Below are 22423 nucleotides of genomic sequence, written 5' to 3' on the forward strand. Positions count from 1 at the left end.
GAACTGGGGAATGAAGTTTTGTTTTCCCTTTTGTTCGTCTCTTTTCTTTTCTTTTTTCTGTTTTTCTCTCCCTTTTTTTTCTTTTTGGGATAGTGATGCTCATTCACCTCTTAGCCTTTTGGCTTGCTACTGTAATGGCATAAACAAAGATAAAGCGCTAGAAGAAAACAAAGGCTCAGTTCGAACTTTGCAAAAACGAAGGTTAAGTAGCGAACCAAGTTGTGGTTCGCAAAAACGGGTTAGAACGAAAGAAAGATCTACAAACTACAAAAAATGTCGGCTCAAAGGGGCTTCCTAGAGTGGATGAAAAAGAAAAAAAAATAAGGTAAAGAAAAGGGTTAATTCTAATGAGGCTGATTCATCGTTTATCATCTCAAATCATTGCATGTAGGTTCAACACAGTATTAGGTGCAAAATCTGTAATCTTCCACAAGTCAAAGCATTCACACAAAAATGTCAAGAAAAAGAGCTTTTTGATGTTCGCTCTTAGGCTCAAATTCAGCTCACAATTCTTTGGGTTTCAATTTTGTGTTTACTAGTTTTCCCCAAACGCAAGTTTAATATCACATGCCTTCAATTCTTAAGTTATCTACCTAAGTAATGATTTTAGCATTTCTTCAAAAGTAGGGTCTAAATGCAAACTGTAGCTCATGCTTTTACAGATACAAGAGTTGTGTCCTACGCCTAAACTAGTTGTCATGCAATTTTAGATTCGGTTCTCATCCCTCAAAGATAAATAACGAAGTTTAGATTCGAATGAGGTTCACGGTTTTAGGTCCTAAACATGCAAAAACATAAATAAAGCAAAAATAAAACACCAAAACGCAAACCTAAACTAGACACGACGCAACAAAAATTAAAAATTTATACAAGTTTTGTAAGTCTGTCTACCCCTCCTCCTCACACTAAAATTATGCAATAAGTTCCAACATTGCATCATAAATCATGAAGTACGAGTGTAAAAAGTTAGGGTGGAGAAGAAAAACTTACGGATTTTATCGCAATCGCAAAAGCTTGACGATTTGCGGTGGAAAAATTTTTATTTATTTATTTATTTCAGCTTCGTTCGGGATTTTAAAAGAAAATCTCGAAAAAATTCCTTATCGCGGCCGAGCACCGCCGCTGGGCAGCAGTGCCCAGCGGCGGGCTGGGCGCCAGCGGCGGGCTGGGCGCAGTGCTCAGCGGCGTGCTGGGCGCCAGCGCCCTGCGGTGGGCTGGGCGCAGTGCCCAGCGGCGGGCTGGGCGCCAGCGCCCAGCTCGGCGAGCTGGGCCTCCTGGGCCAAAAAAATAATTTTTTTTTTTATATTTATTTTAAACTTGAAAACTTAAAAAAATAAAAATAAAATAAAATAAAATAAAGTAAAATAAAAGAAAACTAAACAACTAAAAAAATATTTATTTATTTATTTATTTTTTTACGAACACTTTATAAAAACGTAAAAGAAAACTAAAAAAAACTAATCTAAAAGATCAATGTATAATTTAAATAAAATAAACCTGAAAAGTTTTATTAAAACTTGGGTTTCCTCCCAAGAAGCGCTACGTTATAGTCGGTGAGCTCGACATAGAATTCCCGCCTAGGTGTATGCTGACATTCGCGTTAGGAATTCAAATTCCTGAATAAATAATCCGTACCTACAAAACGGATTATCAGTTTCAAAGAATTTTAATAAAAACAAAGGATAAAACTTAAATAAGTTATGAAAAAATTTAGTTTGCTCCCTTTTTTATTCCATTGGTAAATCAAAGAGAATGAAAATTTCTGGACTTGGAGCAAAACCGAACTCTTCTATTTTTGGATTCTTCTATAGAGGCTCAATTTGAACTGATTCCTCAATTATTGTTGAAACTTTTGGTTTCTCATAATTAGGGATCAGTTCTTCATTGTTAATGGGAAAAGATATTACCTTATCAACCTGACCTACCAAATTGGGTTCTTTAATTGATTCGTCCGCGGTTGAATCAACTAGGATCCCTTTTTGTATGCATAAATTTTTAATTGAGGCATACAAATCGTCGGTTTGATCTTCGTGAGTAGATAGAAAGTTAAGCAAATGCGTAATAGACTCCTTATTTCCATTGTTTCTAGCCATTTTCTCAAAAAAAGAAGAATCATTAGAAATAACAATAAAAATTAAAAACAAATATTCACAAAAAGAAAAGTATAAAAACAAGTATAAACGATTATAAACAAAGGATAATAACAAGGAATGCCTAAACTAACAAGTCGACCTTTGGTTCGATATTGCAGAAGAAATAAATCCCCGGCAACGGCGCCAAAAACTTGATGCGTCCCCACCTAAGGTTAGAGATGAGGACTCACTGAGGGATAAGTGTACCCCGTCGTTATCAAGTAATAAATTTCTGGTTTAAGTCCAGGTTATCGTCCACAGGATTTATTTCTGCAAGTATCAAGCTACTCGATCTCGGATGTTATCTAGGCTTAGGGGGTTTTGAGTTTGGTTTGTTTAATTAATCTACTCCTAGGTTGAATTCTGCTAATCCTAGCTAAGTTATCTAATTCTAACTAAGTTATTCTAACCCTAACTAAGTTACTCTACCCCTAATTGATCTTTTACCAAAGCAATTAACTGAATGAACATGAAGGAATACGATGATAACAATGATAGAATGTTTAAGCAATTGAATTGAAACTAAGTCGCTTGTGTCCAAGGCGATTAACCCGACCTATCCTCCTAAAGTCCCTAGTTCGTGATTCCCTTGTAAGGCCGAAACTAGCTCTAAGGCTCAGTAATTTGGGCTTAATCTTCTATAGGGTCGTCAATCCTATAGGCACTGACTAGGTCAGATTCAGCTCGCAATATGTGCCAACCTAATTTTGGGATTATCGAATGAGTTAAACCAATCAGATAAAGCGTGAGACAAAGATTAAAACATCAAAACAACTGAATGAACAAAAACTATATTGTATATCAAAGATGAATGTATTGTCATGAAGTTACAATAAACCTAGAATTCATAGCATGTATCAGAGGCTAGACAGAATATAAAAGAAGAAAAATCCCTTTCAGGGAACCTGTCTACCAATGCAGGCGTCTTTCTAGGATTTAAGGATGGAGCTTGGGTAATCCTCGGTGAGCGGAGCTTCGAAGGTATCTTCAATGGAGGTTTGAAGGGTATGGAGGAGGTGGAGAGGATTTCTCAAGGTGAAAAGCTAAGTAAATTAAAAAGGAAAAAGATATCGAATTACAATTGAAAAACCCTATTTATAGACGCGTATCGGGCCTCGTTTTGACCTAATTTCGTGTCCTTGTTGGTGTAGGAAGATGTGGGGCCGAACGTGGCTTCGTGGGGGCGGAATTGGTCTTTTTGACCAATTCCCGCAAGTCTGCTCACCGAGCAGGCGCCTGGTGGCCTGCTCGGCGAGCAGGCACGGTGCCTGGGCGGTGCCTGGGCTGCTCGTTGAGCAGCGCCCGGGCTGCGCGCCGATGCTCAATTCGCCCGAAGCATGCTCGATCCGTGCCGAGTGACTTCTATACCCTTTTTCGTCCGAACTTACACCTGCACACGCATAAAAACTCCAGAAAACATTAGTCCAAAAGCCAAATTGATCCGTCAATCGCTTATTTTGAGCAAACGCTTCGTTTGGTGGACTTTTGACGGACCAATTAGCTTCAAAAGATAACAGAATTCTAATATGCATGCTATTTCGGCCATATTTGCCTAAATTGATCACAAAACGAGCCTAAACGACGAAAAGTAAATAGAACGTTTCCAATTTCTAACTAACTCACACAAAAGCATTTAAATGCGAGAATTGCTCGCTTATTAACCAAATAACTCTAAAAACCGTCCTAAAACCGTACCCAAAGATAGGAGTTTTTGACCCCTATCAACCATCTCCTGGGCAATTACCACATTGTCCATCATTTGCCTACCAGGAATAAAGCTACCTTGATTTGGGCTAATAATCTCAGGAAGGATCCGTCGGATCCTATTCGCCACAATCTTAGTGATAGCTTGTATAAAACATTACATAGGCTGATCGGCCTCATTTGTAAAAAGGAGGAGGGCTTTTCAACCTTAGGGATCAGAACCAGGAGGGTTTTATTCACCAGGCTAATCTCGTTGGAACCGCGGAAGACTCCAAAGATAAAATTATAGACACCTTCCTTCACCGAGTCCCAGTGTTTATGGTAGAAACTAGCAGGGATACCATCGATCCCTGGAGCTTTAGTAGCTCCAATACTGGTGAAGGCAAGATCAATTTCTTTCCGGTCGATAGGATGAAAGGCATCAACAATTACCTCCTCCTCCAGCCTAGGAAAGGTGACCCCAGAGTGGGCTTTGTCCAGAACCACAACTTCCTCTTTAAAGAGGTTTTTATAGAACTCAAGAGCAAGGCGATGAATATCTTCTTCCTCATAAATCCAGTCACCATTAGAATCTTTAATAGCATCGATCTGGTTCCTTTGCCTTCTAATAATAATAGAAAGGTGGAAGAATCTGGTGTTCCGGTCACCATCCTTAATCCAAGCCTTCCTAGATTTCTGGAACCAAAGCAGCTCTTCCTGTCTAAGGACCGCTTCCAGCTCGTTCTGGAGAGATCTAAGATGACAATTCATACTGTGGTCAAAACGGATCTCCAAACAGCGTTGAATGCCTTCCATCCTCCTTAAGAGTTTATTTTTCCTTCGGATAATATGGCCAAAGATGTTTTTATTCCATCCTACCACATTTCTTCTAAACTCCTCAGCAGCAAGGAGAACATTAGAATGGGGTTGCCAATTATCCTTAACAAAGTTCCTGAACTCAGGATGGGTGTCCCAAGCAACAAGGTACCAAAACGGTCTATTCCCTTTGGGCCGATGACCTTTCACCAGCTTAACGAGGATAGGACTATGGTCCGAGTGGCAAAAAGGGAGGTTCATCACGTTTACCTCAAGAAATCTATAGATCGTCGCTACATTCGCATACACTTTATCCAACCGAACAAACACGTTGTTCCTTTTCCAGGTGAACTTGTGGCCAGCCGCACCAAGGTCCGATAGCCCGCAAAGATCCATATTCTGCTTATGGTTAAGGCACCGGTTGATATAATGATTCCCCCCCCCCCCCCTTTCTGATCACTCATTCGGGCAATATCATTAAAGTCACCAGCGACCAACCAAGGATCCATCATATTCGTACTAATAGAGAACAGGATCTCCCAAAGCCTCTTCCGGTTAGTCAGGATCAGATCGGCATAGACAAAGGACACAAAGAAAGGTTTGTTGCCAGGATAACACACCTTGCTATGAATGAATTGGTTATCAATAGTAATAATATCAATACTTACACGACCTGGCTTCCAAAAAAGCAAGATCCCCCCTGCTCGACCAGTCGCCTCCGACCTGACACACTTCCAATTCTTAAACTTTTTAACCACCTCATCTGCTTTAGAACCACTAACCTTGGTTTCAAGAAGAGCAAAACAAGAAGGGTTAAATTGCTTAATAAGATCATTAACATGGATGCGGGTTGCCTTGCTAGCCGCACCTCTAACATTCCAAACAAAAAAGTCCATCAGAAGGAAGACAACTGATCACAGGCACACACCCTAGAGCAGGTATTTATTCGGGGCTCCTGAGAGCCTAGAAGAGGTGCCAGCCGGCCCTCTTTTATCCCAAGAATCCAAAGAACCAAGGTTCTTTTTAAGGTTAGCCTTAGGTTCCTTCAAAAGAGACTTATTAACTCCTATAGACTTCCCAATTAGGGGGTCTACAAGGGGATTCAGGACACTAACCTCATTAAGCTTTGCTTTCCCTGTCGAGCCAGTGATCTGGGATTTCCCATTGGCATAAGCTTTGGGATCGAAGAGAGGATTAATAGAGTCACCAAGGATGGTAGCTGGCTCAGCAGATTCCAGGCTTGGCATACTTAACTCCATGTGTTCAGCTGGTAACTCTGAATCCTGACCATCCACAATAGACAGGGCTCCGAATCTAGATCCTGAACCGGAAGCTGAGTCCCTACCAACACCACTCTTAGTATCAAGAGGCCTAGCCTTGATCTCAGGAGCAATTTGGAGAGAGGTCATCTCCTTGCTGATGTCTGGAACTTGATTCCGAGAAGCATAAGCACGTGGCTTCCTTCGGGCTGACCTTTTGGCCAACATCCATGGCCCAAAATTCTTCTCCTCATCTTTGCTACCTTCATCTCTGCCTATGATAGGCACCACCACCTCCTCGACCACTTTCCTTCTTCTGGGGCAGCCATCATAGGTATGGCCAAACATACAGCATTCATAGCAGATATTGTGAATACCTTCGTATTCAATATAAAAGACCTTATTATGAACGGAGAATTTAGACAGAAGAGGCTTAGTAAGATCAATGTCAATACAAACCCTGGAAAACTTGCCTCTTTCTGCCCCCACGGTAGTCTTGTCAACGTGGTGAACTTTCCCAACTAGACCACCAATCTTATTCAGAAATCTTTCATTATAGTATTCAATGGGTAGACCTGGGAATCTAACCCAAGTAAGGATCCTATTAACAGAGCAATCATGCGGATTAAAATTTGGTACCCAAGGCCTCAGTGCTAAAACATGATTGGATATGATATAAGGTCCACCATTAATCACTGAATTGTAATCTTCTGCCCTTGTAAATTTTATGACATAATAGTCATTCTCCAGATCTGTGATGGTAACCTTCCCTTTCTTTGCCCATTGGGCCTGGATCCTCTGGGCAAAGTAATTGAAGCTTATCCTTTCCCCAAGAACAGTGACAATTAAGGAGAGTTTTCATTTGGATCTAAGAACCCGCTTGTCTTCCGATGAAAGCCGGATAACAGGACACAAAGGGTCCTCTTGCTCACCATCCTCAATATCTGAGTCAGAAACATCTCCCTCAGAAACCTCCTCGATAATGTCATCCTCAATCATGGGTTCTTCCTCTACCACCCCCATTACCTTGTCTTTCCAGGATAAATTCCCCAGCCCTAATCCAGGGTTACCATGAATACCGGGATTAGACCTAGGAACTGAGATTTTTAGGCAAGCAGCCCCCTGGGCCAAAGCCCCGCTCAACGGGGGAGCCACCAAATCCCCAACATCCCTAAACTCCGTGCCATCCTTCGGGGCCTCGCCTTGGGCATCCACCTTTAGTGCCGGCAACCCCGCGTCGCTGCCTACACTCGTAGGAGCGCCAGGCGAAGGCCTACCACCCTCCCCAGCCGGGGCGATAAAATCCGCAACGCAGGCCAAGGATCCCGCCCCCCGTTCATGCTCTCCCTCTCCTGCAGCCGGCAGAGAAACGGAGCCAGCGCTCCCGCCTACACCATCAACCAGTCCCAGCGCCCCCGAAGTCGCGGCCGTAATCTGGCCACACTCCGAGCCACCAAGCCCCGCCCCAGCAACGCCTTCCTCCGGAACAGAAACCCGTTCCCTTGACCTTTCACGGATACGGTCGGTACTGAACCGTCTAACCCGCGGACAAATATCCGCCGATCTCCTAGCCTCCTCCGCCAATCTTCCATCCGGATCCAGATCCACGCCCAGCCCCTTCGCCGCCACACGAGCTGCCGCCTCCTTCGCAGCCCGGCCGCCCGCTCCTCCCATCGTCACCCTAGACCTAGCCTCCCGTTCCTTCGCCATGAAAAATTGCCAAAAGAATCGCCCGTTTGTTTTTAGGATTTAGGTCTTAAATTCTACTATTAGTTATAGTTAATTTAGTTATAACTAATTGAGAGAGAGAGAAAAAAAAATTGAGTTATAAAATTGATCATGTGTTTTAGAGAGAGAAGAGAGATCTGAAAGAGAGGAGATAGATCTAAAAGAGAGAAAAAGATCTAAAACAGAGAAATAGATCTGAGAGAGAGAAGATAGATCTTAAAATTCTCCATCTTCATAAAAATTCTTCACCATGACAACAGATCTGAGGGAGAGAAGACATATCTGAAAAAGAGAAGATAGATCTAAAAGAGAGAGAAAGATCTAAAAGAGAAGAGATAGATCTCAAAACTCTCAATCTTCATAAAAATTCTTCATCATGACAACAGATCTGAGAGAGAGAAGACAGATCTGAAAAAGAGAAGATAGATCTAAAAGAGAGGGAAAGATCTAAAAGAGAAGAGATAGATCTCAAAACTCTCAATCTTCATAAAAATTCTTCACCATGACAACAGATCTGAGAGAGAGAAGACAGATCTGAAAAAGAGAAGATAGATCTAAAAGAGAGAGTTTTTTCTTTTTCCTTAATTAAATTTTAAAAGGAAATAATTATTATAGACAATATCTTTTAAATATACTCTCTCTAATTAATTATTATTTTTTAAAGAAAATAATTATTTAGTTTAGTAAATTAAGAAAAATATAATTCCTACATTTTCTAGTGCTAATAAAAAAAAGCAAAAAACATTATTAGGCTCCTGATCTTTTATTTTTTGGTTCATTAAGTCCTTGATTTTTTATCTGGATACATTAAGTCACTGATCATTTTCTAAATTGCTATTTTTGATTAGATAGTTATGATAATAATTTTTAAAAGAATGATTGAACTTGTAAACTGAAAAAAAAAATATTCTATTTACTAACTTTTATACCATGTGAATTATTTTTACAAATGGGGTAAAATCATAAAATTTATTTTTGTAATTTTTGGTTGATTTTATATATTGAATAGAAGGAAGAGGATATGTAAGAGATAGACTTGGAGCAGGAGACGAATTTGCAACTCTAACATCCCCAAATGTCAATGAGGAGATCACGTGAAATTCAAGATGATGTCATAGAGAAGCAAAGCATGTATTCTTTGACAACAAGTTGGTAAAATATGGATGTCACTCCATGTTGTAGGAATCAAACAAAATGATAAAAACCACTCGGCTTATTTCTTCACCAGGAAAGTAATAATCTAATAATACATTTAAATACGGTTTGTTTATTGTTTGTTGTTACGGTTTGCTATTGAAAAAATACTGTTTTTTAAAAAAAATAGAGATTCTCTGCTTTTATAAAATGCTACTTTTCACTAACCAAATACCTAAAACTCTCATTTTTGAAGTGAAAATGCAACGGGAGCATGAAAATAAGCTACCAAACACCCTTTAAATATTTAAAGAACCGGTCGGACCCTCCTATTTTTTTTTATCGAACCTTCGATCCGGTTTTTCAGAAGTTTTTTCTTAGTGAGGACATTGTATTGTATTTTATTCAGAAATCCCTTAGCACGTGTAGATAATGCCACTTGATGAGGAACATCGACTTTTCTTATTGGTATCCATGTTGGAATTAATCCATTCATAATATAATTTCAAGATCAGAACTCATGTCAATTCATCAAAAGCGGAAGCGTTTCTGAATCCATAACGCAATAGATTGAACAGAAACAAAAAAAGGTCTTGAGTTGATTGGCTTTCTAAGATAAGAAACTACTTGAACATTTATGCTCGATGGGGAAGAATGTAAAATATGGAACGTGTCTGTCCTATGGACCATAATCCTATTTATAGTAAAATATAACATGTGTAATTACTGTTCTGTCCATCATAGGATTAGATAATTACAATACAACTAGGTATCTACACATAATTAAGTTCATACTCGTACATATGCATCAATCCGATAAACTAAATTAGATCACTTAACGGACTAACATTATGATAACCCATAATTTACAATATCATACACGTAAAGTCCATATTATATATTTTAATGCAACACTCCACTCCTATATAAGGGGATAAAACTCCCTTTACAAATGTAACTTCGTGCAGTTGATTTTTTTTTTTTTACATCTCTTTTAAATGAGAATTGACTTGAGCATCAAAATATCCTTACTAGGGTCAAGCCTTGCAGGTTCGATAGGGAGACACTCGATATCTACTTCCTCAGGATCATACTTTGGATCTCTTAAAGTATAAGATCAGATCCTCGGCAATGGAATTTTCTCACGATGTTATCATTGGTATGGTGAGTGTTGACATGAATCTCCTCGTCGAAGTTTGACAAGTCTAATTCTGTAGAAGCAAATATATATGGTGTCCTCAATGAAGATAGGTAACCCCTTTGACATGAACAAGATGTTTTGGGAAACAAAAAGACAATGTTGCTCACTTCGTCGTGAAGGAGTCAAAATCTTCTCCACTAGCTAAAAAAGTCTAAGTTATTAAAATGAAAAGAGATTTTCCAAAACAAACACTATTCTCCTAACATTTTCTCCCCTTATGAAAGGCAAACATATCGTAGCCATCACGACACAAATAGAATATTACATTGTGAAGAGGGTGCACTAATATATAGCTTTATTGATTTGATCACTAGATATATGGTACGCCAATTGCAAAAAGCCTCTATTATGGTTATGCATATGCAAGTATATCTCGGTGATTCGATTTGTCACCCAGAATTGCGGGTTTAGAGATGGAGAGCACAAGTGATTCATTCTTGCTAACAGTTAGATGGTAAATATCTTGACCAGCTGCTTTCCAATGCTTGTTTTTCAATTCTCAATCCTCGGTCGAAATTGTGCCCTGACATTAGCATATGCGGGAATGTGTTAAAGATAATATTTAAGTGTTGATAAGCTTTTCATTATTAGTATTTATCTCCATAGCTAAATCTTCTCTCTACAGAATAATACTTTCTATCCTAATTTTATTAAATCTCTACTTTATAAGCCTATTTATATTTTGCAATTGTGTAAACTATCATTAAGGAAATTTAAATATGAATACATTGTTTATATTTTAAATAAGTTGAATTAATAGGATGCACTCGTTAATTATGGCCAAAGAATCCAATCCACAGCAATTTTCGGAATTAAGCAATTTGGCTTGCACAGTAGGCCATTTAAACAGCTTATCTTATAATTGAAAAAACATGTAGCATGAAGTAAGTGGATTAAATGAATTATAATACTCGGTTCATTTCATATTACATGTTTTTATAGAGAATTTTTATATCATTTTGAAATGATCACATTAAGTTATTTTTTTTTCTATTATAAAATGTGGGTTTATAAAGAGTAATTAGAATAATAGATTTATTATAATATAAATAAATAGTGGAATCAATATATAAGGAACATCAAAGTCTTTTTTCCAATATTCTTGGAATCAGTTTGTTTTACCTCATATTTGCTGTTTGATATTGGAAAAAAAACTGTTTTTTAAAAAAGCAGAGATTTCCTACTTTTGTAAAAACTGAGGGTGTTTGTTTCAGCTTTTCGGATGAGCGTTTAGCGTTTCACTCCAAACCGCAGAAAATATAGCGTTTGGTTAGGTTTATCTAACCGCAGCGTTTAACATTTTTTCTGGAAACTGCAACGTTTTGGAGCGTTTCACGAAAAGCTCCTATTTGGAGCTTTTCATAAACAGCTGTTTGTAGTTAGTTGTTATTGACAGAATTATCCTTCTTATTTCCACAAAATATGTTTATTCTTTAACATTATTTATATTTCTACAATATAATTACCGGAAAAACAAGGTTTTGTTGCATTCAATAAATTTTTTATTTTTTATATAGATTTTTTTTATTAATTTGTGTAACACATTTTTTTATTTTATAATAGGATAAGGTGCAAAAATATCCTCAACATTTATAGTTATGAGCAATTTTACCCTTAACGTCCAAAATGGTTCAATTATACCTCTAATTTTGGCAGTCAAAAGCAATTTTACCCATAACATTAACAAGTTGGGTCAGTTTGAGAAATAATTTATCAAATTGTCTTCTTGGTCATGAATATTGTCACCTACACTTCACATGTGCACGATTTTATCATCGTTAGTAACATATCACAAACATATAATTAGACGTGAATTTTTTTTTTAAGAAAATAAAAAAAAAATATTGTCTTTTGTACGAGTTGGACAAAAAAAACTCCAATATTTAATTGAATTTATAAATATTAATTTTCAATTTTATTATTAAATAAAAAAAATTGAAATCTCTTTTTCAGAACCACTGGTATGTGTAATTGGTGTATAATAAGAAATAAAATATCTATGTTTTCTAATAATATCTGAAATCGATCCAACTTGCCAATGTTAGAGATAAAATTGTTCTTAGCTGCCAGCGTTATGGGTAAAATTGCACTATTTTAGACATTAAGAGTAAAATTATTCCTAATTGTAAACATTATATGCATTTTTTCACATTTTTCCTTTTATAATTTTATCGTTGATTAATTTAAAACATGTCCATTTTAGACATTTTAAATCCGAACAGCAACAGTTCAATATACTTTTACCAAACACTAGTAATTAAACAGTTAATAACAAACAGCTAACAGCAACAACTAACAGTTTACTGCAACTGCAAACAGCTAACAGTAACCGCAACAGCTATTAGCTAACAGCTGAACCAAATAGGCCCTAAATAAAAGGCAAACAGGAGGTCACTAACCAAACACCTAAAACTCTCAATTTGAATTTTAAAGTAAAAAGATAAGCCGGAGTATGAAAATGAGTAACTAAATGACTTTAATTTCTGCGCAACTCCCTAAAAAGATATGTAGGGTCTGTTTGTTTCAGCTGCTCCTGTTTTCTGTTTAGTGTTGATGTTACATGTTTGTTGTTTGTTATTACGGATAGACAGCATATATTAGTTGTTGTTTTTTTTCTAAAAAAACAGTTGTTTTGAATTTAATCAACGCTTAGTTTCGAAAAATAAAAACAAACAGACACGTACTACAAAACGGAGGGAGAACTCAAATTTGGAGCACTCAATTCGTTGATATAAAATTGGAGTTACTAATAGAATAACGACATGACTCGAAGCATGAAAAACCACCGTTATATTATTAAACAAAACCCACAGTTTGATTTCAAGCTTAAACGTAAAACGGTCAAGTAGCGATATAAATATGAATGGTTAACTTATATGATAGTGACAAATTAGTCAGGTATGATGCATACACACTAATTCTAATTAACTAATAATTAACCAATCACTAACTCTTATTTTAGTTTGTGCTACATTAACTTCATCCTTAATCCACCTCTATAAATTCAGCCCCTCTATTCACTACCTTCACTCACCACACACATATTCACATATAAAACGGTGCGTTCTGAGAACATGTCTTCCATTGGAGCTGCTTGCGCCGGAGTTTACGTTATGAGAAAACGTCAAGAAGAAAAACTCAAGAAACTTGCAGAAGATAAACCTACCGGAAATTCCACTTCTGCACCTATCATTTCCAAACTTCATCTTGCTCATCCTCCTCCTCCTTCTTCCGGTGGAAAGGGCAAAAAGGTCCATCCAGCAGTAAAACTAGGTGAATAATAATAATAATAATCATTTAAAGGGACTTTTGTGTAATATATAATTTATGCTTTTTAAATGTGGTGTTGTAATCGTGTCGAATGTAGGATTAATATTGTTTTATTGGGGGTGATTTGGTCATTTTGTTGTTGTAAGTTTTTAGTAGTGTTATTGTTTTATTGGGGGTGATTCGGTTTCTTCCTAGATTTCCCAGCACTGTCATTGTCATGTATTACTGTGTTTTTCCTTAGTGGGAGGGAACAAGAATAAAAGTAAAAGTAAGAGTAAAAAAATGCTGGGATTAAATTAATAAAATGTTAATATTATTATATATACTTTTTGTGTAATCGTAACCTACTCCACCGCCACTGGATCAAATTAAAACTCTCTTTCGCCGCCCGCCCACTAATATTTTATATAGATTTATTTTTTATTTACTAAGTAAATCCGATTGATTCGATACTTTTGGATGGTTACACTTTCAATTAACATAATACTAAAAGTTTAGTATTTAATCATAGAATAATATAGCCTTTGGTATCAAAATTTACTAGGATTTTAATTAATAAAATAAATCATGGTAACCAAATAAAATCAAATAAATAATGAGGTCAATTTTATATTTTAGGCTTAATAGATACTCAGCCTCTTAAACTTGTAACTTTTTTTCACCTGACCCCCTCAACTTAGGGGACAACCTCTCAACCTCCTTAACTCTCCAAAAACATCACATACAACCCCTTAAACTTGTAATTTTTTTTCACCTGACCCCCTCAACTTAGGGGACAACCTCTCAATCCCTTCAACTCTCTAAAAACATCACATATAGCCTCTTAACGTCTACGTGGCTCTGACATGGAATAAGTTTTGCATTTTAGAAAGCGCGTGAAGGTTGGCTTTATAAACTTAAACGGTAAAAAAATCTCCTTTCTTCTTAAATCCCTAACGTTCTTCTCCTCAGAAATCCTTCCTTCCTCTTTTTCGATTCCTTCGATTCACCTCTTTTCTGTCTCCGATCGGTCTCCGATTCAAGTTCAACAACAAGTATTCATCTCCTTTATTCCTCCTCTACCTTCTTCTTTTTATTCTTCTTCTAGTTTGCCTCTTTCTTCTTCTGAGATAATTCTTTTTTTTTTGTCAATTAGGTTAGGGCTTGTGTTGTTCTTGAAACCGATTTCATGGTGGGTACTCATGAAGCATGTTTTTGTGGTGAATATGTTGTACTTAAGGTTTCGTGGAAACCTGCAAATCAAGGAAGAAGACTTTACGGATGCCTAAATTATGGGGTAATTTACCGGATTTACATGGAAAATTTAAGAAAAAATTGACACGTGGCATTAGTGTGGTCAACAGTCAAGCGCGTTTTCTACACGGGTCAATATTTTGACCGGATATAGGGGTGTAAGGGGCTGTATGTGATGTTTTTAGAGAGTTGAAGGGGTTGAGAGGTTGTCCCCTAAGTTGAGGGGGTCAGGTGAAAAAAATTTGCAAGTTTAAGGGGTTGTATGTGATGTTTTTGGAGAGTTAAGGGGGTTGAGAGGTTGTTCCCTAAGTTGAGGGGGCCAGGTGAAAAAAAGTTACAAGTTTAGGGGGCTAGATATATATTAAGCCTATATTTTATATTTTATATTTTTATTTTAATGTAATTTGGTTTTCCTGTTGTTAGAGTTTATAGATAACTACACGTAGAAGTGAACTTGTCCTTTGCATGGGCTTTAATATTATTTAGAATCAAACATGCACAATTTAAGGTTGGAAAAAAAAAACAACTTTAGCTTTCTATGCGTGTTTGGTTCTTTTGTGGAAAATACTGGCGTGCCAGAGAATTATAATATTTTCAAACTGTGAAAATAAACTGAATACGCCAATTGACTTCTAAAATCAAATGAATGTTGGAAATAAAAGAAAGCTTAAATTTTTCTGAGATTCTGATAGTCAAAACGATACCAACCTAAGAAATACTTGAAGAACAAAATAAAATCAATTGAAAGGAAATGATGTGCTTGGATTTGACATTAAACTAAACACCTACAGATTGAGAAATAAAATTGAAAAAAAAGCTGCACTGAAAATTCTAAAAATGCTGAAGTCTAGAGATAATTTGTTAGAGTTTTGTTGAGTGTGTTGAGTTGTTAAGTTTCCATTTTCATCGTGATTTCTGTCTTTTGTAAATGTTGGGAGTAACTTCTTGTTGTTCCCACCAATCCACGTTCTCCACCCACTACGCCAAATAGCCTTTCAAATGACGGTTAAAAACCGTCGTCCCGCAAGAAAAAAAAAACTGTCACAGGGCTCACTGCTGTCTGATGCACCTTCAGACGACGGTTTGGTTCGGTCATGTGAAGGCATGTCACATGACATTAGTCTATTTGCGTGTTGTCATATTACTCGTGTTACGATGACAGCTTATTTATTATTGCCGTCACATTTAATGTCATCGCATGACATACTAATAATTAAAAATGTCAAGTAGATATATGGAAAATTGACATATTGGTATTTGTGATGATAGTTTTTATAATAATTTATGTCCGTTGTAGTTTGTTTCAGATGGCATAAGTCTTAATCAATCATGTCAATGGATTTATCTCCAGATGACTTATTCTTTTATTCTAATGTTTTTATATAGTTGTTTAGATGACACTTTTTAAACGTAAATGTCGCTATTTGCCTTCTTTTTCGACTGTATATCAATGATTTTATATTTATTGGAGACTAATGCTCATAATCTGTTTACATTTGTACAGATAAATTTCTGAATTTAATTAATATCAGGAAAAAAAACAATACATATCCAATGGGCCAATTTGGCATAGTGTTGGAAACAAAATCGAACTTGATCTGCATATCTTGTAAAGTCATTATTAGTCCTACAATTCCCAAAGCCTTGATATCTGCAAAACCAAATGCATTTCATTAATTACATACGTATAGAAACTCTTGAGACCTAATAACCCATTAACCCTTTCCTCTTCCTAAACCTTTCACTTACCCACCCATAGTATGAATAAAATGCTTTTACCACATCATTCAAAAGTCCATAACCCAACAACATATGTACCCTAGTTACACAGATCATATCTAATCTTAGGCGCCTCCATCGTCATGTTGAGTTGGAGTTTACCAAACTCCGGCATGAGTCACTAATTCTTATAATAGGTTGAAAGATATGAGAAGAGAAAAAATTACCTCTCAAATAGATAAAGATATATTTTTAGAATTTAAGTTTAATAAGATTTTGTATTTAGTTATTAGGGAATAAGCAAGTTTAGGGAGATGATGAGACACTTGCAAAGTTCAGAGAGCTAATCTACTTTTATGAACAAGTTTAAGGAGTTGGTGATACAAAATAAGCAAGTTTAGGGAGCCGGTGAAACGCTAATAAAATTTAGGGAGCCAATCTATTTTTATGGACAAATTCAGGGAGCTGGTGATATATTAGGCGTATATTTTTTTTAAGAAGTTGAATAGTAGGGATGGCAACGAGTATTGTACCCGCGGGTACCCGACACTACATGTACCCTGTATAAAAGGGTACGGGACGGGAATGTGATCAAAACTATTACCCGTTACGGTAATGGGACAGGTATGGAAATACCTCCCAGGATACCCGATACCCGTCATAAATTTTTTATATATTAAAAAATATTATTGTTTATTTGAACTCAATCGTTTTGTTCTTTAACCATTGAGTGATATCATTGAGCTATTTTATTCTTATTGATTACGGTTCAATTTGTTCAATTTTTAGATGAATGCTTTATTATATTTATACTTTGTTAAATTTGTAATATTTTTAGTTTTATTTATTGATTCTTAACGGAAAAGGATATCCGTAGGTACCCGCAAATTAAATAGGACGGGTATGGGATGCAAAAAGTATACATGTTAGGGTAATGGAACGAGTACGAGTAGTTAAAAAATAAATGGGTAAGAGTTTGGGATTGACACTACCCACGTTACCCTATCCGTTGCCATCCCTGAGTATATGGCTTTATTTATTTCGATTTCTTTTTTAAAGTAAATTGCTTACAAATGGTAGTCCTACCCGGACCTAGGTCCCAGCTGTGTATGACATTGTTCTTTATTACTTAATTTCAGTAACAATCAGTTCAGTTCAATTCAGTTCAATTCAACATTCAGTTTCAGCATTCAATTTCAGTATCCAGTTTCAGCATTCAGTAATTTATCATTATTTATTATAATTATAATTGTTTATATATAAATTATTATCATTATTGTTATTATTTATCTATAATTTATCATTTATTATTATTATTATTTATCTATAATTTATCATTATCTATGAATTAGATAAAAGTAAAGAAATGATAATTTATTAAAGTACACATCGTTTAATAAATAAAATAAGATTAAAATATGCATCCATATTTGAAAATTAGGAATTGCATCTTTCTTTTCCTTCAATTATTAATGGACAAAACTAGATTTATGGGATAGGCTTTATAATTAATTATAGAGTTAAGGTGCACAAATACCTCTAACGTTTTGGATCAGGAGCAATTTTACCCCTAATGTCTAAAATAGTGCAACTTTACCCTTAACGTTGGTAGCCAACATATGTTTGTGATTTGTTACTGATAAAATGATACACGTGTGATGTGTGATAAGATTTATGATCGAGAAGACAATTTGATGAATTATTTCTCAAATTTACCCAATTTATCAATGTTAAGGATAAAATTGCACTATTTTAGACGTTAGGGGATAAAATTACTTCTAGCACCTTAACCCTTAATTGTTATAAAAAAATTAAGAGTTTGTATTCATATAAAAATTTATATTTAATTTTATAGACTTTAAATTGTATGTAAATTTATATTTATATATAATTTACATTTTTAATTTAAATTAAATTTATTTTTATTTAATTTTATAGAATTTTATCGAACTGTTTTTTATTTGATATTTAATTTAGTTTTATTTTTAATTATATATTTATTTATTATTGATGTTATTATTATAATTATTATTGTTATTATAAATTTATTAATATCTAATATTATTATTAAAATTATTTTAAAATCCAATATTATATAAATTCGATAACATTTAACTAAATTCCGCTATAGCGTTCAGTTAAATTAAATTAAATTGTTCTCAATTCAGCTGTAAAGAACACAGCCTATGTTTTCTGCACGCTATCCAACAACTTCTGTGACATCGTTGCAACCGATGGCAAACTAATAAGAGAAAGCCACACTACCTCAAGGTATGGGAGCTTCAATCTTAGAATCAAACTCTTATCCTCTCCCTATAAATCCCTTCAAACTCTTACCTTTTCATTCCAATTTTCTCAATTGCAAAAATCTACTCAACTTCAACCAACAAACCAAGCAATCCAATTCCATGGAATCTCACGACCAACAACAGGTGGTTCTAATCACAGGCTGCAGCAATGGAGGAATAGGCCACGCACTGGCTAGGGAGTTTGCCAACAATAATTGCCTAGTTGTACCCACAAGTAGGTCCTTCAACACCATGAGAGATCTCGAGCATGATCACAGATTCTTTCTCCAAGAATTGGATGTTTTGTCAGATGAAAGCGTTCACCATGTAATTTCAAATGTTGTTGAAAAGTATGGCAGAGTTGATATTTTGGTTAATAATGCTGGAATTCAATGTGTTGGCCCTCTTGCTGAAGTTCCTTTATCTGCTCTGCAACGCACCTTCGATACCAATGTTTATGGTAATTTTGTTAGGGTTTCTTATCAATCCTTATTTTGGAATTTTGGTACTTTATACTGAAAACCTTATGGTATTCTCTTTCATCTATTCTTCATAATTGTATAGGTTATTACCTTTGAACTTGGATAGGTATCTGATATAAGAAACAACAATTTATTACGGTTGCTTGTTATGTCATTTCCACAGAAATTGGTCCAGTTAGAAGCCCAAAAGTAAGCTTCATTTATTCATACTGTTTACCTTGTACGTTAGGAGAACAGTTTCCATGATGAAATTAATCAGAATTCAGAAGTGAAATGAATATTATCAGTTTGGGCGAAACTTAGATCATGTTATTAATTTTGCTCTGGCCCTTTTTATTCATTCCGAGATATCCTTGACCATTGAAAATAAGGAAGCTAGCATATTCTAGTCTTTTGACCTAGATATAACCATTGATAAAGCTTAGCTTTATTATGAATTCTTTCTGTCATTTTCATTTTCATACTTAATTATTATTATATTGCAATATGCCTTAGAATATTCTGTCCAATGCTTCCCTCTGCTCTTGGAAGCTGATTGTGTATTCTGGTAATAGTCATCCATCAACACCATCATTAAGCACCGATCATTTAGTCACTGTTCCAAAATTCAATATCAATGAAATTTGATCTCTAGATATAGAAGGAGTAATGATGGAGTGTTGATGGTTTTTAAGGGTTCTTTTAGTTAGATAATATTAATACTAAATTTAAGATTGCCAATTTGCCATACTGCATAGATCTTTTGAGTCTTCTTGAGAGCCTCTCTACGACAGTTCAATTATCAAAGATCTGAAAATTTTCTAGATCAATGATATAATGAATGTGAATGGCTTCAGTCTCTTCCCATGAGCTGAGACTTTGAAGACTGTTCAAACTAGTCGTTTAACTTTTGTCCTTCTCTAGTGCTTATGTTTGGGAACATATGGAATATTGTCTGTGATTTGGGTCATGTGATCTTAATGATCCCTCAACAAGTTCCAATGGGGATTTTGATAACTTGGCTCTCTATCTTCTGGAGATACAACATTTGACCAATTTTATTGAATATGCAGGCTTCATATGTTCTATTATTTTTTGATGTTCTTTGATATGGCAATAATTGTAGTATAAATCCATCCAAATTCTGATGTTACAAAAAAGAAAAGAGCTTGCAGTCACCTTTCCCCCTAAGTACCTTGTCTTTGCTCCTTTCAGATTTCTCTTCTGGTATGGTGCACTAAGTACAACCTTGGTGATATGTTTTATCTTCCTACAATAAGCAAGACGACTTGTTATTCTTTGATATACTCAGAACACGTTGTGATGTCTCTAAAAACCATAGCAGAATTTCAATAGGATCTTTTTATTTTAATAATACTGATCAAATATAAGGTGTTATATATGAAACCATTGTTCAGATATCTGGTGGGCTTCCAGCATGTTCCTTTAGACTTTAGTTGAATGAAGATGAGTTGTAGCACCACCTTATTGACCATGTAATCACTTGAATATTTGTAGACATGCTATGCCATGATCCTTTCTTTCTTTCAAAGTATTGAAACCATATGGCAATGTAGGTTCTATGAGGGTTATTCAAGCTGCTGTTCCTCACATGGCATCTAGGAAACATGGAAAAATTGTAAATGTTGGAAGTGTTACTGTCATGGCTCCTGTCCCGTGGGCTGGTGTTTATACTGCAACCAAAGCTGCTCTTCATTCACTCACAGACACATTGAGGTTTGTATTTTACTAGTAATATTAACATATTTTTCTTCACTTCTGATGCCAACTATGTTAAGAGGAAATCATACTTTCTCCAACTAAATAATGCATTGGGCTTAATGACCTAGTTTTCATAATGACTGATGCTGGGGACATCACTTGCGTTTTCAAGGCTTAATTTATAGATAGATATCTAATTCATATTCTCCTGGACCTCAAATTCGTAACAATATCATGTTTGATTGATTAAAATTGCTATAAAAAACACCTTTATTGCACATTTTGTTTGTAGAAAACAGTTAGAAGTAGGGTTTAGTTTAGATATCAAATGTGCATCCAAAGCTATATTTTTGGCACATTCAGAAGGATTTGTGCAGTGTATGCATCTTTAGATACAGAATGGATTTTGATATATAGATTCGATTTGTCGGTGGTGAAAGCAGGTTGGAACTGAAGCCTCTTGGAATAGATGTTATAAATGTTGTACCAGGAGCTATTAAGTCAAACATAGGAAATTCTGCCATAGCTAGCTACAACCAGATGCCTGAACTGAAGATGTACAAGGCATTTGAATCAGCAATTAGGGACAGAGCATACCTTTCACAAGGACTAAAATCCACCCCTACAGATGATTTTGCAAAGCGGACAGTGGCTGCTGTACTTAAGAAAAATCCACCGGCATGGTTTTCAACAGGTAGATTCTCCACCATTATGTCAATAATGTACTATTTGCCGCTCTGCCTTAAAGATTTTATTCTCAGGAAACAATTTAAATGTTGAGCTCTGCAATTGAAGCATTTAACCAGTTTCATTATAGGTTCATAGCTTCTCATACCAACTTAAAAACCAACCATTTCTGGTTTGGATTTGCATTTTAAGTTTTATGGCGTCGCTAAAAGTAAATGTATTGGTTTAGCTTTATATATATGCTATAGGACACATTTTTATATGAGGAAACATGCAAAAACAGAGTTCAGTTACTGCTATGGTGAGTTTATCTTCTCTCCACTTGTATTTTGCTTAGATTGTAAGTTCTCTCATTACGCCTTCTACTTTTAAATTTTGTGGCATTTTGCCTACTGATTGAAACTTGGTCAACCATTAGCTTTTAACTTTTTAGATTTTTCACCACAATAGTGGAAAAACATTTTCAATTTTGTCAATATTTATTTTACAGTATGTCATTTTTATTTATACGTTGTGTATTTTTATAAATTATAAATTTACGATTATATATATATATAATAGGTAAAAAGCATCAAGAGGCTCTTGACCTTTCATTTTTTTGTTGCATTAAGCCCCTAATCTTTTATTTGGACATGTTAAGCTTCTGATCTTTGTTTTTGTAACATTGAGCCTTGCTTGTCAAATTGATTATTTGTAAATATCTAATTCAGTTAAAAAAGCATTACTCGATGCATTTGTGCTTGGACTTATATTATTTACGGCTCGAAATAAGGTTTTTACAGTTTCCTGTAGCCACATTACACATATGAAAAATTGTTTCAGACTGCTAAAACTAAAAATTTCGAACGCAGCTGAAATGAATAAGACTTTGTTAACCGAGTTTTATATTCAATGCTAACTTTTATGGTAATCAGGGGTTTAATCCGACAGTAAATCGAAAACCAATGGCTTAACGTTTTCAAATAAAAGATCAAGGGCTTAATGCATCAAAGAATATAAAATCAGGGTCGTAGGATGCTTTTTGCCTATATAATATTGTATATATTATTAATGTTGCATATTTGTGTAAAGGCAAAAGAAAATGTTGATT

General features: G+C 35.5%; 1 protein-coding gene across 1 annotated transcript; it reads left to right on the forward strand.

Annotated features, from left to right (window-relative positions):
* Window positions 1–18329: 18329 nt before the first annotated feature.
* Window positions 18330–21654, forward strand: LOC136230991 (short-chain dehydrogenase RED1-like). The gene is made up of 3 exons (XM_066020216.1): window positions 18330–18923; window positions 20502–20661; window positions 21090–21654. The coding sequence occupies exons 1-3, from the start codon at window positions 18449–18451 to the stop codon at window positions 21424–21426; spliced, it is 972 nt and encodes a 323-aa protein (XP_065876288.1). The 5' UTR covers window positions 18330–18448; the 3' UTR covers window positions 21427–21654.
* The last annotated feature ends 769 nt before the right edge of the window (window positions 21655–22423 follow it).

The sequence above is a fragment of the Euphorbia lathyris genome, chromosome 5 (genome assembly GCF_963576675.1).
Source record: "Euphorbia lathyris chromosome 5, ddEupLath1.1, whole genome shotgun sequence".
Classification (NCBI taxonomy): Eukaryota; Viridiplantae; Streptophyta; class Magnoliopsida; order Malpighiales; family Euphorbiaceae; genus Euphorbia; species Euphorbia lathyris.

Excerpts from the sequence above, each read along its gene's own strand:
- LOC136230991 (XM_066020216.1), top strand. The coding sequence starts at position 18,449 with ATGGGAGCTTCAATCTTAGAATCAAACTCTTATCCTCTCCCTATAAAT. Across the intron at positions 18,924-20,501 it reads CTTCGATACCAATGTTTATG|GTTCTATGAGGGTTATTCAA; the intron begins GTAATTTTGTTA and ends ATGGCAATGTAG. Across the intron at positions 20,662-21,089 it reads TCACTCACAGACACATTGAG|GTTGGAACTGAAGCCTCTTG; the intron begins GTTTGTATTTTA and ends TGGTGAAAGCAG.